The sequence below is a fragment of the Chinchilla lanigera genome, unplaced genomic scaffold (genome assembly GCF_000276665.1).
Source record: "Chinchilla lanigera isolate Chin_1 unplaced genomic scaffold, ChiLan1.0 scaffold00010, whole genome shotgun sequence".
Classification (NCBI taxonomy): Eukaryota; Metazoa; Chordata; class Mammalia; order Rodentia; family Chinchillidae; genus Chinchilla; species Chinchilla lanigera.
The window spans coordinates 31,517,418-31,535,277 of record NW_004955411.1 but is presented as its reverse complement, the minus strand read 5'-3'; the positions used below and the strand labels follow the sequence as shown (position 1 = coordinate 31,535,277).

The 17,860-nt window shown below is 35.3% G+C and overlaps 1 protein-coding gene across 4 annotated transcripts in view; it reads left to right on the top strand.

The window, feature by feature from the left end:
• Positions 1-17,860, top strand: part of Atg5 (autophagy related 5) — a 145,217-nt gene that overhangs the window by 111,130 nt on the left and 16,227 nt on the right. The window contains exon 8 of one of the 4 annotated variants that reach the window (XM_005377828.2): positions 10,511-11,943. The exons of the other annotated variants lie outside the window; for them this stretch is intronic. Coding sequence (XP_005377885.1) covers positions 10,511-10,647 — 137 coding nt within the window. The 3' untranslated portion in view covers positions 10,648-11,943. Of the gene's footprint in view, positions 1-10,510; positions 11,944-17,860 lie in introns of those variants that run through there. 4 annotated transcript variants of the gene reach the window in all.

Here is a 17,860-nt window from a genome sequence, read left to right as displayed (position 1 = left end):
ACCTTTCTAATCCCAACTACTGGGGAGACTTAGACAGGAGGATGGGAAGTTCAAGACCAATTTAGCAGTACCCTGTCTGAAAATAAAAAAGGCTAGAGATGTAGCTCAGTGGTAGAGAATCCCTAAGTTCACTGCCCAGCACTGCAGAAACATCAGGTCACTGTTTCAGTAAAGAAGTATTGGTGGGGCATGGTGATGCATGCCTATAATCACAGTGCTCTGGGAGGCTGAGGTGGAATGGTTGCAAGTTCAAGCCCAGCCTGGGCAAGTTTAGCTACATACTTAGCAAGACCTTGGCTTAAAATAAGTAATGGGTTGAGGGTGTAGCTAAATGGCAAGGCCTTAGGATTCTAGTACCAGCATCACTACCACCAAAAAAAAAAAAAGAAAAAAAGTATCCTGTTTACTGTATGGCTCAGTACACCTGTAGTTTTGTCACATGTGAAGCATTTTGACACACCTGCACTCAAGTTGAAAGCGAAAGACTTTAAAATTGGGGGTGTGTGGATAAGAACTGGCTGTTATCACATGATAAAAAGAGAAAGTACTTATAAAAGTTATATGGCACCATTGTCTACTACTCCCTGCAAGATGTGATTCACTTGTGAAGGAATTTTTTATTTCATCATATGAAAGTAGAATATACTAATATTTATGAAGACATGCTTTAAGTCATTGTTCTCATGGAATAACATGATGAACTCCTTTGTATGTTTCTTTTTGATTGTAAGTAGCTAATGGAGTTAACCAAGTTAGAGGTAACAGGAAATAACCAAAGGTGAGCTCAGGTAAACTGTTTTTGTGGTTTCAGCTGTGGTTTAAATGACTCAGATATATGTTTGTGCACCAGAGCTGAAGTGACTATTTCTTTGTTCATTAAGGAAAACACACACTAAAATATGCATGAAAATAAAAATTTAAAACAATAGCATTTACTTTTTATAAAACACCTATAAACCTTGCCCAATCATTCCTTATTGCCCAGTCTTCTATATAATGTCTAAAAACTTAATAAGCTCAGGTTACAATACAAATGTTCCTTCTCATTTTTAAAATTTATTTCATGGTTCCACTTATCAGCCCTCTGTAAGTGTTGGGCTGTTTTTAACCTGATTTCATATTTGATATTGCACAAATAGAGCACATGTGTAAGGAAAGGTGACTTTTCCATGGTAAATTAGTAAAAGTTCCCTGCATCTCTCTCATCAAGAAATACAACCCTGTAACCACTTGGTTTTCCCCTTGCCATTTCTACTCTGCTTCCTGAGAATTGATTTACTCTCTAATACCCCTCTCAACTACCATTTAACTTTCAGTTTCTGTTGGTTATTTCATTACTCATCAGTCATTTTCTTTGTATTATTTATACTGTCTTTGGCCCTGGGCATACTAAGACATAAGAACACACAGTGAAATCCCTGCTCTTAACAAACTTTTGGTCCTGTTGGAGTGGGCAGAATGGTGTGCAGTTGCAGTTGCAGTATGCTCAGTGTGAGAATAGTAGGGAGGAAGTACTGTTCTTAGAATTGCCCTCGTTGGTTCTGGCAGGTAGAATAATGACTGAGCTAAATCTTAAATGAAAGATGAATGTAAATTAGACATACAGAGGAGGGGAGGGATCAGGTCACATGTGCCACAGGCTTACGAACATTACCTCACCAGCCACTCGGGAGCTGATTGCCAGGGGTGATATGTGATCTAAAATGTCCCTGCTCTGCTGAGAGACTCGTGTTCTTGTGCCTTTCCACCACGCATGTATGTGAACTTTTCAGTAAGGTCAGAAATGTTGGAAAGGCATTGAGGGACTGAGTGCTTTTGAGGCTGAGAAATTAGAACACCCTATTTAGGTAGTCTAATTTATAAATTATAAACCTTTATTTTTAATGTGATTTATAAGAAACCCCAGAACAGATGTTACAAGTAAGAAATTATGATGCATATAGATTTTTCTCCTTTGCTGTATGTAATTAGATTGTGAAAGTGAAGTCACTATTTGATGTTGTATTGCATTTTTTGCAGACACAAAGCAGGGGAAAAGCCATCTAAATCCCTTGCTGTCCTTAGGAGGCAGATCCTTTAAGTGTTTGGACAGAATTAAAACTGATCAGTGTCTCATTATTGGAGGTTTGAACCTGTAGTAATCACAGTCATCTGCATGATAACATTGCCTCCAGAAGAATTGGCAAATGCATGCCATGCAAACTAAATGTCACCGTCCCTGCAGCTTCCTCAGATTGAGGGCTTGGAGTAAAATAATGGTGGTTTTATAATTCCAGTATTCCTTTATGCACTTGTTTAGAATTTGAATTAGAATGAACTAGTATCCCTGTGTGACTTCACTGTTTGAATTTCTATTTTAAATGGATTTCTATTGAATTTCTATTTTAAATGGATCTAGATTTGAATTTCTATTTTGAATTTCTATTTTAAATGGATCATTGAATTTCTATTTTAAATGGATCTAGATTTCTTATTTTATGGAATAAGAATGTTTCTTATTTTATGAAATAATGTTTCTTATTGTCATCTCATAGTTGTGGAGTTTAAGTAAACAAGTTTTTCACTGAGAGCCTTTGTAGTGTAGTATTCTTCCAGATTTTGCAATTAATTTTTCTTGTGTCTTGCACTGTTTTTTGTGTAAATGAAATGTACCCATGATATTTACCAAGTCAGATTATAAAGAAGCGGGTTTTTGTTCGTCATTCCACTATACAATGACAAGTAATAGTTGTTCAGCTTTACACACAGAAAGTATAAATTTATGATAACTCTTAACTGTAAACCAATATTGAAACTGCTTACAAGAAAAGAAGGTCTCAAATTATGGAAGAAGTTCCATACCATTGATGTACTTTTTTAGAAGTTAACTTCTGGACATGGTTAGGAATACTGGAACTGTGGTTCTGGTAAGAAATAAAGAAACTCATTTTACTAAGATATTTCCACAGTAACTGCATCTCCAGCAACCAGCTTGATTATTGTTATATAACTTGTTAAAATACACAAAACCTCTTAAAGGCAAAAGACTCACAAAGAAGACTGTAACATGCTGTTGCTATTAATGAAAGTTTTTCATTGAGCAAGACTATAAATAGCTGATCACACATTTATTTAGGGTTACAGCTCTTCACAAGTAACCCTGGAAGGCTTATTTGTAAATGGGCTGAGATAATGTGAGTCTGAAGTATAGAACCGGGTCATTCAGCTGTAGTGGGAGCCTCTTTGTTCAGTTTCTTCCTAACACGGTCTGCTTTTATTGTTCTCTATCCTTCATTGTATACATATTTTGTACAAGACTGATATCATTCACAGTGGGAATTGTAAAAGTTTTCAGATGTAGCCCTTTATGAAGAATAATCTACTGTGTGCATATTTAAATAATATTATTACTTCCAGTGTAAACTTGGTAACTATATTTTCTTAAATTTATCAATTCTGAATTTAAGTGAGCTGATTTTTAAAATTTCAAGTTTGCTTAATTTTTTTTTCTGGTCCTGGGCATTGAACTGAGCCAGGCCCTTACACTGAGCTACATCCCTGGCCTTTTGTATTTTTGAGACAGGGATCTCTTACTAAATTGCATAGCTTGGGTTCAAATTTGTGATCTTCCTGCTTTAGCTTCTCAAAGAACTGGGATGATAGGGGATGGCCCTACTAAATTCTTCGTTTCATTTTCCTTCTATTTCTGTGCTTTTGTAAACACTTGGACACCACTGACTTAATATTGGTGATACAGAATCTCTTAATGTCTAAGTCCATTGATGTATCTTTTCTAAAATGAAACATGTAGAACTATTTTTCATTTTCCATCAATGCAGATGATGAGATTACTGAACCTGACAGAATATACCTCTAGTTTCTCTTCCTTAATTATTCTTTTTCTTAATCTCAAGAACCTAAATTAATTAACCATCTTGTCCAAAAGTGAGAAGCAGATGCTTGTACTCTTATCTTCAGTACTAGAAAACAGAATTTCCATGCCAAAATAATAGTATATTTATATAATCTAAAACAAGTTATTCCTTCATTAAAACAAATTCTGTGGGATTTCAGTCATTGAAATAGTAATTATTTGTGCTATCTTACAATTCATATTTGACAAGTATTAATGATTCCTAATATAGCAAACTGGAATTACTAGGTCATTTTATGAAAGCAGATCAAAAACGTTTTGAACCTATATTTTTAAAGTTTTACTTTTTTTAAGCCAACAGTGTTTAATGTCTAAATTTTTGCCTTATTTTTCTTGTCAGGGTGCTTTTTATCAGTTTATTAAAATGGTCCTACAATCCGTATAATTTTTCTTTCGTATTTAAAGCTAATTACATAGGTTTTTCACATTTAAATTTGGATTATGTCCTTAAGAAATACAATGATTATAAATGAAAATTAAAAGAAACAGTGTGGGCATGTTTTGATATTGTTTAAATATTAAAAATGCTCAAACTATTTTGGGTCAAAATAATAAAAATCTTATAAAATTTAAACATGGAAAAAATATATGGAGATATTTATTAGCATGTATATTCATTAAGACCTGTACTGCTAAGAGAATATAGATCCGGAAGAAGTTAATGTAAGTATCTTTAAATGGGTTTGTAGTTTTCTGATAAACAGCACTCTCCCTCTGTTTGTGATCATAGGATAAAAGCTGTGTAAGCTTGTGTATGTTCATTTTTACTGCTACATCATGTAGTGTGCTCTTAAGATTGAGATCTTACTCCCCAGGAAGCATTTCTGTCTAAGATTAATTGCCCTTTTAAAATCAGCGTTTGATGTATTCCTTTGGCTGTATCCTGGTTTGGTTTAACCCCCTTTGACCTGACCTCACTGACTATTACCATAGTGGCTGAGTCAAAATCCTTCAGCATGATATATGCACTTCAGATTTCAGCTTGTGGTTTTTTATATCGATGGATTCAATTAGTTGCCATTTTACTAATGAACGTATCAGAGGTTAAAGGATTTGTCAGATAAAACAAAATTGTTCAGATTAGAACTAATCATAAAGCTCATGTCTTTGTTTAAAACTTTTTCAGAAGTATTAAATTTGTTTTTCAGATGTTTTTGTTTTCTCCTGGATCATATAAATTTGAACACACAGGACTACACATGGTGGTTACAACATTTGACCTTAGCTTTCCTGTTATTTCATATTTACAAGTATGAACTTGATTTTCTTTTTTTGAGACAGTATCTCTCTATGCAGTTCAGGCTGGCCTTGAATCCATTATGTAGCCCAGGTTGGCCTCAGACGCCTGCCTCAGCCTCCCAGGTGCTGGGATTACAGGCATGCATCACCATGCCTGGCTATGAACTTTAAAAAAAAAAAAATCATTGAATTAAAGTGACAAAGATCTTTTGAACAATATAATGATTGTATATTAGGGCTCATTTGACATGGATGGTGTCATACTAAATTTACATATTGAGAGCTTTATTCCCTTAATCCAGGAGTTTTACGTTGCTTTCAGAGGTTTTTCAAACATCATTTAATTTGTGTAATCATGGAGTCTTGAGTTTCGGTCCTTCTTTGGACAATGGAATTGAATAAATCAGAGTACATATTAATACAAGGCAAAGTCTGGTAGCCCTTTGTATGCCAATCACATAATTGAAATCTAGATTTTTAAAAAATCTGTCTTTTGATATGTCTCATATTAAAATAATTAACATTGTCTCATCTTTTTGAGAACAGAGAATTATAATGACTTTGCCTTTTGTTACTAAATAATTACGATAGCCATGCCCTATGGTAGACTCTTCTGAGTGCTTTCCTTAGATCTGCCATGTAGTTCTCTGAGCAGCCATGGAGATTAGAATTCTTTCTCCACACTATAAAATGAGGAACAGGAGCCCCACACATTTTAGTGAATTAACTACAAATTAAAAACTGAAAAATTATGACTTGAGCTCTGAGAGAAATACTTTGTTGCTTAGGCATAAAAGACACAGATGCTAGAACCAAAGACCTGTTAGTGATATTCTAGACCAAAGTTTTACAATTTGTGACCCTTGCAGAGTATCAGAGTAAGTGAGCAGGATTTGGGAGTCAGGCTCAATCCCACATCATCCTGAACTACCCTGTCTTCACTTATGTTGCCTACTGGGTTTCTGTATAACATGTTGAAGAAAAACTCTACACCATTATGATTATAAAATTGATTCTAGCCTGGGTGTGGTGGTGCACATTTATAATCACAACACTCAGAAGGCTGAAGCCTGAGGTAGAAGGATCATTGTGAGTTTGAAGCCAGTTCAGACTAGTGAGTCCCTGTCTCAAAAAAACAACAAAACAAAACAAAAAATTTATTCCAGAGAACATTTAAAAATAGATTTTACTCCAGAGATTGATTCAGAAGGTTTGGCGAGGAGCCCAGCTTATGTTTTTTAATCTCTCATGTGGTTCTGATAGCCAGATTTGTAGACCATGTATCTATTTGGAACTTTCATTTTATAAAGAAATTAGATCTACTCAGAGTCATTAGTTACCAGAACTAGTACCAAATACTCCATGTGTCTTTCAGTAGTGCCTCATAGAGCAACTTTCAAAAAAATACACGTATTTCCATTGTTTCATATTTGTAATTTTCACTAGTGACTAGTATAACTATTATGATTTTTTTTCTTCATTATTAATTTTTTTTTGTTATTTCTACCATTCATATAACCAAAATATGTCTGAACACAGTTTTCTTAGAATGTAGCACAGTTTTTAAAAGTACTTTGTGGACATTGTAAAAAATAGTTGCATGTACTTTTGAAATTGTCAAGGACTATAAAGAAACTAATCTGTTGTCTATTAAAGGGGAGTAGAGAGACTTGGAATATAATGCAATGTGTAATCCTTCCTATATTTGAAGTGTCCTCCAAATTCATCCTCATTGCAACAGTGTTATAAAAGACAGGGCTTAAAAAAGAATGGATTAATGCTGGTGTATCCCCACAGTATTACAGAAGACAGGACTTTAACAAGAATGGATTAATGCTGCTATATAAAGGGCTTTGGGGGGTGGTTTGCTTTCTTGCTCTTCCACCTTCCTCCCCATGAGGTCCTAACATGAAAACCCACACTGTGTGCCAGTACCTTGGCCTTTAAATCCCCAGCTAGAACTGTGAGAAGCAAGTTTTGTTCTTTATAAATGACCCAGTCCCTAGTGCTGTATTAAAGCCAGCACAAACAAACTAAGATGATACTAGACTGGATTCTAGATCAGAGAAGCAAATTGAACACGGACTTACATAATAGTATTATATTGTTTTTTGATTTTGGAAATTATAATGTGGTTACATGAAATATGTTAGAAAATAATACACTGTAAATCTGAAGTAATACCAAAATCAAAGTTACCTCCTCCCCATGACATCTATGAAAGATTATAAAGAATTGGTTCACTTGATTGGTGCCTTAAATGTTTACCTAATTTAAAGCTTCACAGTAACTTCTAAAAACCTGAGTGGGGTGTAGTCAGTCAGCGGTAGAGGGCTTGCTTAGCATACCAAGGCCCTGGGTTGGATCCGTTTACTGAAAACTAAATCTCTGAGTGGGAGAGATGTGAAGTAACATTTTCTCCTGAGTCATTTGCTTTGTAGTGACATGTTTCTCATTCTAAGTATTACGTTCTAGATTTCCATTTTGAAACAGAGACATATTTACCAAAAATATGGTTTCCTTTAATATTATCATCATGTATTTCCTTTTTTTTTTTTAGAAAAAATGAATGTAAATTATCATTATTACCGTTGCTGGTCTGCATATTGCCAAATTGTGCTGTAGCCATGCTTTGTTGTTATTAATGGTAGCATGAGTTAGAGTGATAGCGTATGTACTTGGCTTACCTAGAAACATTTTTCACTTTTTTGTTGTTTTAATAGCAAAAGCAGTCTTTATGGGTCTAGCTCTTCTACCTAGCAGGGGTGGATATCAGAAACTATTCTCAAAATATTAATTTTGGCAGTATTTGCTATGATCAATAAAGTTGTCCAAGCTGTGAAAACATTTACTGACTAATTACTGTATGTCAAGTACCTCGCTAGCCACTGCGGGGCCACAGTGATGAATAAGAAACTTTAGATGGTATTTCCAGGGAAACTGTGGTCCCATTCTAAGAATCCCTCTGTTTGTAATTAAGTTGTTGAAGGTTGTCACAAAACAAAAAGATCAATGCAGGTGAAATATTTGTGCAAATGTATATAGTAACAAAATGTATTTCACATCTTAAGCTTTTCGTTTAAGGGCTAGGATAGTACTCTTCCTTAGTTTTCTAAATTTAGTTAGTGGCATTTTTATGTTGCAGATTAAAGGTGAAAGTTTCCAAAGTAAAGAATCAGTGCTGCTACCTCAGGGCTCTGATCACATGATCGATCAAGTTTGTTACGCAAAGTTCTGTACTTGTGTTGTATAGCTTATAAACTCCAGCCCTCCCTTGGTTGTAATAGGATTGGTCTTCTGCCCTGCAACACACTGTGCATGAGTTGATTTTCTGCCATATTGTGTTTATTCCCACTGTTAAATATTGCTTTGGCACAGTATTTTGGATATTAAATTGTGACTTGTTTCTTCTACAGAGGACCCAGAGGTGGCTTTGGCTTAAAAATAAAGGTTACACATAAAGAACTTTTACACCACTGCACTTTCATTTTTTGACTCAGTGCCTAGTAGGAAGGTTCTGAGAATATTAAAATAGTTCAAAGAAATATATAATAAGAATTAGAAGAGAACTATACCAGAAATGCTTTCAGATATTCTAAGAAAGATTTAGTACAGCAAAACCTTGGCAATTTACAACTTACAAAGAACGAATCATTCCAGATAGCTGAGGGTTTATCCATTTGAATATCAACATTTGAAAAATTCTTCCCAAAGTACTATTCTCTTACATTTTGCAGTATTTGTATATACTTTTTAAATTTAAAGATCTTTTCCATTGTAAAAATCAGTCATTGTATTAATACTACATTCACAACTATATGAGAAACTATATATAGATGCATCAAAGATTAGCAGAAAAATTACAACAATGAAAGCATTTTTTTTTAAAAGACTAGTAGCTTTACATGGTAGTATCTTACTGAAATTATGCTAAATGATGACACAGCGATTTGGGAGCCTGTGCAGGGTAAGGGTGATTGTCTTTGAAATTAGTATCACATATGTAAGGTTTTTATTTTTGGCATTCCATTTTACCAGCTATGTAGTGTTTTTGTCCTAAATTGGGACCTCCCAAGACTGTGCTATCTCTAATAGAAAGTCTAAATATTTCTTTAAAAAGATCTCATTTAGGTGCTACCATAGCCATTATCACCATATATCATTAACCCATTTTTGTCCAGGCATTAGGGCATTAGGGATTGAAAAGTAGTTCTGAACACAGTACAAAGAAAAAAAGTAAGGTATTTCCCTCATAGAGTTGCATGAGTTCCCTGTGTTATTACTGTCTTCTATCTTCAGGAAGCTGAGAGATTTCCATATTTCAAAGAGACCAGAATTGAATGGATCAAATTATGTTATAGGAATAAGGAAAAGGTATTTGTTTTGTTTTCTTTGAGGCAGGGTCTCACTGTGTAGCACAAGTTGGCCTCAGACTTGCAGTGATCCTCCTGCCTCAGCCTCCTGAGTGCTGGGATTACAGCTGTGCCACTACACCCAGCAGGAAAAGGTTCTTTTTCTTTTCTTTTATTCCTTTTCACTGGAGGAATTTTGTTTATTTTCTTACTAAACCACGATTTTTTTCTGTTTATCTTAAAGTTATCAGTAGATCATACCAAAATCATGAAAAACATACAATTAATCTTTCATTTGGAATACAATTTAAATTTAAAAGAAAAGTGGATTATAGTATCCTTTTAATTAGTGAATAGGGGATAACGAAAATAAATCAGGTTTCATGACTCTTTAAGATAGGAATCCCTGAGTCAGACTTTTAGTTCCTTCTGATTAAAATTTAAACTGGTATTTTAATATCTCTAACACTTTCTAAGGTTATACTTGGACACTTCTGAAAATCAACCAAAGCTGCCATCTGTTTTATTGAACATCTTCTCAAACACTGCTCTGATTCTGATGATTTCTAGTCACATTTTTGTTTTACATTTTAAAAATATATATGGCCCTACTGCATGTACTTGTCACTTTTAATAGCTATACAGTACCATTCTAACTAAAATAATTTTGGTCAGTGGTTACAATTGGCTGTTTTCTCCACTATAGTTTCATTAACGTCAATCTTAGGTAAGCACAGTAATTAAGAAAGAATGAATACTTTCACATATAGCAACAGAATTTTTATCAGAATTGATTGTAACCCTCAGGTTTCTGTTTTGGGTGATACATTGTGACATTTTAATTTTCTCCATGTCTGCATTTTCTGTTCAAAGGACAAAACAGGTTTAAAATCCACTTAGTTCACTAAGGATTTTGAAAAGGCAATAGATTTTTTTTCATTCTTTCTTTTTTTTTTAAGCGGTTTTGATTCCTATTGACTATTGTTGGATTTTTTTCTTGGAATAGATGGGGGGAAAAAGAATCAAGTGATGATTCATGGAATTGAGCCAATGTTGGAAACACCTCTGCAGTGGCTGAGTGAACATCTGAGCTACCCAGATAATTTTCTTCATATTAGCATCATCCCCCAACCAACAGATTGAAGAACCAACTCTTGGTCTGGTTGGAGTCACCCTGAAAAATGATTTGCCAGAGCATGTCGACCTTTGTTTCAATCAGGTTTGGTGAAAGCAACCTGACCAGAGACACTTTGCTGCTGCAAGCCAAGCAGGAAAGAGATTCCATGTCAGATAAGGCAATGGGGCTGGTCTTACTGTGCATCACCACTGCTTTCCTCCACTGCCGTCATTACACCTCAGCCACAGCGGGAAAGACTCAACAGGACCACTGCGAGTCTTCTGTTTTCTTGTAAAATATAATGAAGCTGAAACCTTTGGCCTAAGAAGAAAAAGGAAATATGTGCCACTCAGTTTGTATTTCTGATTAACAAATAAACAGGGGTATTTCCTATGGTGACCATGGTTGAACTTTAGCTCAGGAGAGTGGAAACATTGGTTTAATTTTCAAGAGAATTAGACTTAAGAAAGTAAAAGAGAAATTCTGTTATCAATAACTTGCAGTAATTTTTTGTAAAAGATCAAGTTACAGTAAACCCATCTTTCCTTAATGAAAATTTCCTATGTTTACAGTCTGTCTATTGGTATGCAATCTTGTAACTTTGATAATGAACAGTAAGACATTTTTAAATAAAGCCTCTAAATAATGTTTTGTCATTTAATAGCATACAATTTTGTCACTTTTCAAGTACTTTCTGACTCCATACAGTAAAATCACTTTTTATTCTGTTACTGTTTAGCATTAGCATGGGGTGGGTATAGGGCATAGGAAAATGTCTCAGGAGCTGTCATAGAACTCATTGCTGCCAATTTTAAAAGCTGTGTTCTATACACACTAAAGATATAGTGTTAACTGTTTATCTTTGTTGTTTTGTTTATCACTGTAAGCCTGTCGAACCGTAGTACGCTAAGAATTTGTATAATTTTGCATTTTTTAAAACCCATTTCCTTCCAGTCTAGTTTTCCTTTGGCTCCAGGACTTACTTTTCACTGTGGTCCCCTGGCAGCCACTTTTTGAAGTCTAAAAATTATCAATCTCTTGACTGCAGTAGGTTTTCCTTAACTTTACCAAAAATATCCAGAAAGTACTGGAATTCTTATTCATTATAAGGAAAGTTTGCTGAACTTACATTAACAGGCTGCTGGGATTCTACCAGTTGTATTTGTGCACTGCAATTGGTTTCTTGTGAGCTAGCTTACTGTCCATGTTGAATGTCAACCCATTTGAATATGCTAATGACTTATAGTATCATACAGTAATTGTTTTAGATTCCACAATAAAAATGAATGTTTTTCTTATAAAAATATTTCATGAATGTTCAAGTGAGATCCTGCTAGTGTTCATTATTTCCTTTTCTTCTTCATTTTGTGATTTTTCACTGATTGGTAACAAATTTATTCACAGAGTGAAAGTTGCTCAAAGTTGTATTCTGAAACAGAAATTAAAAGATACAATCCAAAAGTAAAATAGGGTATCAATTACAAAAATAGAAGCAAGCAGGAAAAACTGGCCAATGTAAATAAAATGCCATTTTGGTAAAGGTAGGAAAAAATAGCAATGTTTGAGTTATGTAAGGAAAAAAGTCCACTGACTTGTACTTTTGTAAGAGATTGGTCTGAATATGATTGTTCACATTTAAAGTGTTTATTCATCAGTTTGGGGATTTTCCCCCTTGAAGTTTTTATAGACTGAAATGAGCTTCAATGAGCAAAAGGATCACAGTGCCAGGGAGTGCTGAACTGTGATGAAGTGTGGTAAGAATGGTAAACCAAAGTAGTCTTCCATCAAAGAGATCAGAGGAAGGTATTTGCAATGGACTGAAATGAGCTGCTGACCTTTACTTCCAGATCTGAAAGAAAATGTTATCAAACCAGTACCCATTTTTTTTTTAACTTACTTGTTCTTTATGACACCAGCATCCTGACATTTTTACCCTTCTGTAATCCCAGGTAAGTCAAACCTCCAATGTCCCAGAGGAAGAATAAAACCAGAAATTAGAGCTGGATTAAATATTTTTTTTCTTTTTATTTGAACATTTAAATTTTATGATTTATTAAAAAAATTAAGTAAATGTTGTGTCTGTCTTTATTTCTAAAAATTGAAAAGTGGAGTTTATATAAAACAAGGTAACCTTTTGGAGAAATAAGATTTCCTTGATTTTAAACCTGTTAACAAGTTTCTTATGGACATAAAAAGGCTGAGGAATAAAGGAGAGCCTATGAATGAATAGGAGAGGACCACAGATCTCAAAGCTGATCTCATGTTCTTCATAGGATGATAATGTACAGACATACTCCAATCTGAATATGAGGGGACAGCATCCCCCTAATGGGCTAGTATTATGCTCATCTCTCAATGGAAACCAAATTGATCATTCTCTAAGAAAGCAATATATAAGATTTGGCATTGAGTGACAAATACTCTTAATGGTTATCTTTATGGGCTATTTTCAAAATAGACTATTCTAGGTAACCTTTTCCTCCTTTCAGTCTTCAGAAACTTAGTTCATGTAGGTCATACCAAAAAATGATGGTCTCACTTTTTATTTATCATGCTAATGATATTTATGTGTGAGGTAAGTTGGGTTACATGTGCCATGTACTGGCACTAGTTTAAAAAACAGTGTAAAATCTTGATGCATGATGAGAGAAAAATGAAATGTGACTATATTTGGAATATTTGGACCCATTCATAGATAATCACTAGGAAGGAATCAGTCACAATACTGTGTCTTTGAGTTTTGTCTTTCTCTTAGGTGTTTCCTACATCTATTTATCACCTGGTATGAAAGTATTAAACATTCCAGGGCTGGGTAGGGAGAAGAGAAAGGGGCATGCTTCTTCAGATCATTTGAGGTTAAATGACACTTTTTAATTACAGTTGGGCTTTTGACTTTATGATGGTGCAAAAGTGATAGGCATTCAGGAAGAACTGCATTTCAGATTTTGACTTGATTTTTGTTTATATGCTAAGAGTATGTAGTAGGATTCTCTGTCAAGCTAGGCAGCAGCAGAGATCGGCATCTCACAGTCAGCCAAGCAGTCTGAGGGTAAACAACTGGTACAATGCAGCATACTGTATTGCAAAGCTGTGATGTCCCGTAAGCTAGATGTATTAAATGCATCTTTTACTTAGTGACATTTTCACCTTATCCGTCTGAATCAAGGAGCATTAGTATAAAAATTTATGTACTGTGTAGCTTTATATTGCTAAAAGATCCTTCAGATTTCCTCAAATATGAAATAAAAATTCTCTAGTTATTAGCAAACATACTACAGTACTATAGAATCTAGTAGGCATAATATAGCAATCGTAGGAAGAATTTTTGGATTCTTTAGGTTGTTCATTAAGTACTTAGGTTTCTAGAAACAACCATTTTCCATTAACAATGATAAACAGATAAGTAAGGATTTAGAGATGTCAGTGTAATTTGACATCTCCCTTGACCACTCTAAAAATGATTACTCTGGCTTTTGCTCTGTACCCTCTCCACACCCAAATCACAACCAAACCTTTTTCCTTGTTTTTCCCAGTTCTAAGTGGAGGGTCTGCCACAAAGTTGGTGCTTTAGAAATATATATGAAAAGGAAAAATTTATGATGAATGACATTTTTAATTGGCCTTATATTCTATTAAAATTACCAGCTATAAAAATAGGAAGGAGCTTGTCATTTAGAGATCAGTACACAAAGTTCATTTGTTCAGGCTGGCACTACTGATGGAGATGTGCTTACTCAAATCAGCTACTTTCAGTAGGAACCACTGTGGACCAGAGCCTTGTCAGTCCACATTCATCTTAATTGTAGTATAGACCACAACATATATCTTCTGTTTCAACATCACTCTAATTTAAGCAGCTCCTTGAGTTGAAGCTATTCTCACTAAGCATCTGGAGGTATTTATTAATTTTGACCTTTTCATAAATGAGTGGTTTGTGTCTTGTTTTTGCTTCTAAAACTTACGAAAATGAGAGATGTTTCATCCAACATTTACCAAACTTTCTTAACTATAGGATCTCCCACCCCCCCACCGCAGTATCACAGAATCCTATCAAACTCTAGGTTGTGAAATGCTACATTGTCATTAGACCATAATGATTTAGGATTTATAGCATAAATCTTACTCCTTTCTAACAACTTTGGCTGTTGAAGCTGTGAAGCTTCTGACTCATCTCCAAACAAAAATTTCTTCCTCCAGATGTGTGCCGTTTTGTCTGTAACTACTGAAGTTCATTTACCAAGTATATATTGAATAGCTGATAATAATGGATTGGAGAAAAAACCCTTTGCAGTCCTAAAGCATGAGAGTGAATAGGAATCAAATGTACATACTGGCTTTCAGGGAGCCATGAAGGTAGCTGAGATCCACAGAGTAAAGTGTGGCATCCTGTTAATCACCAAGAGCCTCAGGTAGAGCACAGCTAAAGTCGAAAAGAGTGGCCAGGTTCACAGGTAGGTGGGTTTCTGTGACATTGGCACATGAAACAGGTATTTCAGATCTCTGTCTAGATAATGAACTTGCTTGAGATGTGAGGACTGCCTTTTTATGTTTAGTGCATAGTTTCTAAATACGTTGCTAAAAGTTTCTGTAAATTGGGTTTTTATGTTGCTGTGGTTGATCATAGAGTTTTTTGTTTCTTTAACAGTAGCTGACTCCTATGATTTTGTGCAGGCTTAGGGAAAATTTTTATCCTGTCAGTCTCTTTTGGATATACCATCTTAACCATATCTCCTTTAAAATTTTGGATCATTCTCAGTACCTATATTTCTATAGCTTCAGTCTTTTTGAAATTCATTATCATGTAACATGAAAATAGCAACCTTAATGATGCTGGTGTTCAAGTGTAGCATACATAGTGATTGGTGGCTCTGCATGTATCACCAGGTGCTGGAGCAGACTTGAAAGGGAAGGGAGAAAATCATCTTGGGGTAAAAGCCAAGTAATTTTTGGACTGGAAAACACATGATTCTGAAAAAAATATATATGTATATATATTTTGTATAGATATAGATATATCTATATATATGCCAGATGCTTGTGATTAAGTAAGAGTCCAACAGATGTGTGGTGGATATCTTTCATTATAGGCTGAGCAAAACCCGTACAGTAGGTTTAAAGAACATTTAGAACATCTTTGTATATTAGGCACATTCTCCTACACTTTATAGAATTCTGATGTATTATTGAACAAATAGTATGGTGGATGTTCTGGCCTTAAGTTTGACCTTAAGGAACCTGTAAGAGGAGAACAGACAAAAATAACTGCACAGCGTTATGCTGGGAAATTGTAATGAGAAAGGCACAAATAAAGTATTATGAGAAAATTGAGCTGAGAGAATAGTTTAATGTAGATGGCACCTTGCCTAACCCTTCAGTAGCATTTGACAGTTGAACCACATCTTGTTTCATTCTTGAAATACTTTCTCCATTGGACAGCACACTTTCCTGTTTTTCCTCTTACTTGAACCCCTTTCTCAGTTTCCTTTGATTGTTCTTGATTCCTAAATACTGACGTGTCTTAGGGCTGAGACTTTGATTCTCTCTCTAGCTACACGTAATACTTGAACTTGCTCTATTTTGACACCGTGTACCTCCACTATTAACCTTTCCTTGGAACTCGAAACTTAATATTTAACTCCCTACTTGACATCCATGTCAGATACGTAATAATTTAAGTTTGGTGGGGATCAAAGCAGAACACTTACCTTGCCCTGGAAACTTGCACCTCTTTTGTTCTTCCTATCTTAAATGCTACCTAGTTCCCCAGTCCTTAAACGTAAGAGTCAGCTTTTGTTCCTCAATTCCTTCTTCATAACTACATCTGCCAGGGAGCCTGATGAATCCTTAGATATACCCAGAATATTTCTGTTTATTGTCTTCACTGCTGCCATGTAAATTTAATCAACCATCATTTTTCAACCTGGACTATTATAGTATCCTCCTGTCTGGTTTCCCTACTTCCATTCTTGATGCCCTTCAGTCTTTGTGTTCTGTTGTGTTGTGTTACGTAGTGCTGCAGCTCCAACCCAAGGCATCAGACATGCTAGGTAAGAGCTCTATCACTGAGCTACATCTCTTACAATATAAATGATACCAGAGAAACTCCTTGATCTAAACATTCCAGTGACTTTCCATCTCAACCAAAATGGATCTAAACTCACCAAGTTCTGCTTCTGGTCCTCCTGCTGATACCTCTCTCTACCCCCAGCTACCTTTATTATCCCACTTTACTGGTTATATAGATGAGTGGGTTTACCTTGGCAGATTTGTACATGCACACAACATCATTTTCACACCTCATTTTACATTTGGGGAGTTCAGTGCATATATTTTGCTCATATCCATCCCCCCTCTGTACTTTCACACATCCTCAGTCCCTTCCACTTGTCTAATAGTCTTCATTTGCTTTTTGCAATCATTTTTACATTCCACATATTAAGGAGAATATGTAGTATTTGTCTGGGTTTTGCTTATTTTATTCAACATGGTGGTCTCCATATCCATTTCCCTGCAAATGACTTTTTCTTTATGGCTGAGTACACTGAGTACACACACACACATTTTAAAAATCCATTGACTTTTCATATTTTGAGCCAGGGTTTAGCTATGTAGTTCAGGCTGGCCTTGAACTCACTGTGTAGCCCAGGTTAGCCTCAAACTTGTAGCAGTCCTCCTGCCTCAGCCTCCCAATTGCTGGGTTTACAGGCGTGTGGCACCACACCTGGCTGTTATTCCTATTGATGACAGCCCTTCTAATGGGGGTGAGATGGAACCTCAGTGTAATTTTCGTTTGCATTTTCCTAATGGCTCTCTTGGCCACTTACACTTTTGGAAAGTATCTGTCCAATTCATCGGCCCATTTATTGATTAGATTATTTGAGTTTTTGGTGTGAAGTTTTTTGAATGCTTTATGGAGATATTAATCCTTTGTTAGAAGAGTGGCTAGTAAAAATTTTCTCCTATTATTTAGCTTGTCTTTTCACTCTGTTTCCCTTGCTGTGCAGAAACTTTTTAATTTGATGTCTCACTTGTAGATTCTTGCTGTTATTTCCTGTACTTTCAGGGTCCTTTCTTTCTTTTTGGTTTTTTTGGTACCGGGAATCAAACTCAGGTCCTTGTACTTGCCAGGCAGGTGCTTGTGCCACAGAGCTATATCCCTGACTCTACTTTCAGAGTCCTGTTCAGGAATTCTTTACCTGTGCTTTAAGTGTTTCCCCTGTTGTTTCTTTTAGCATTTTA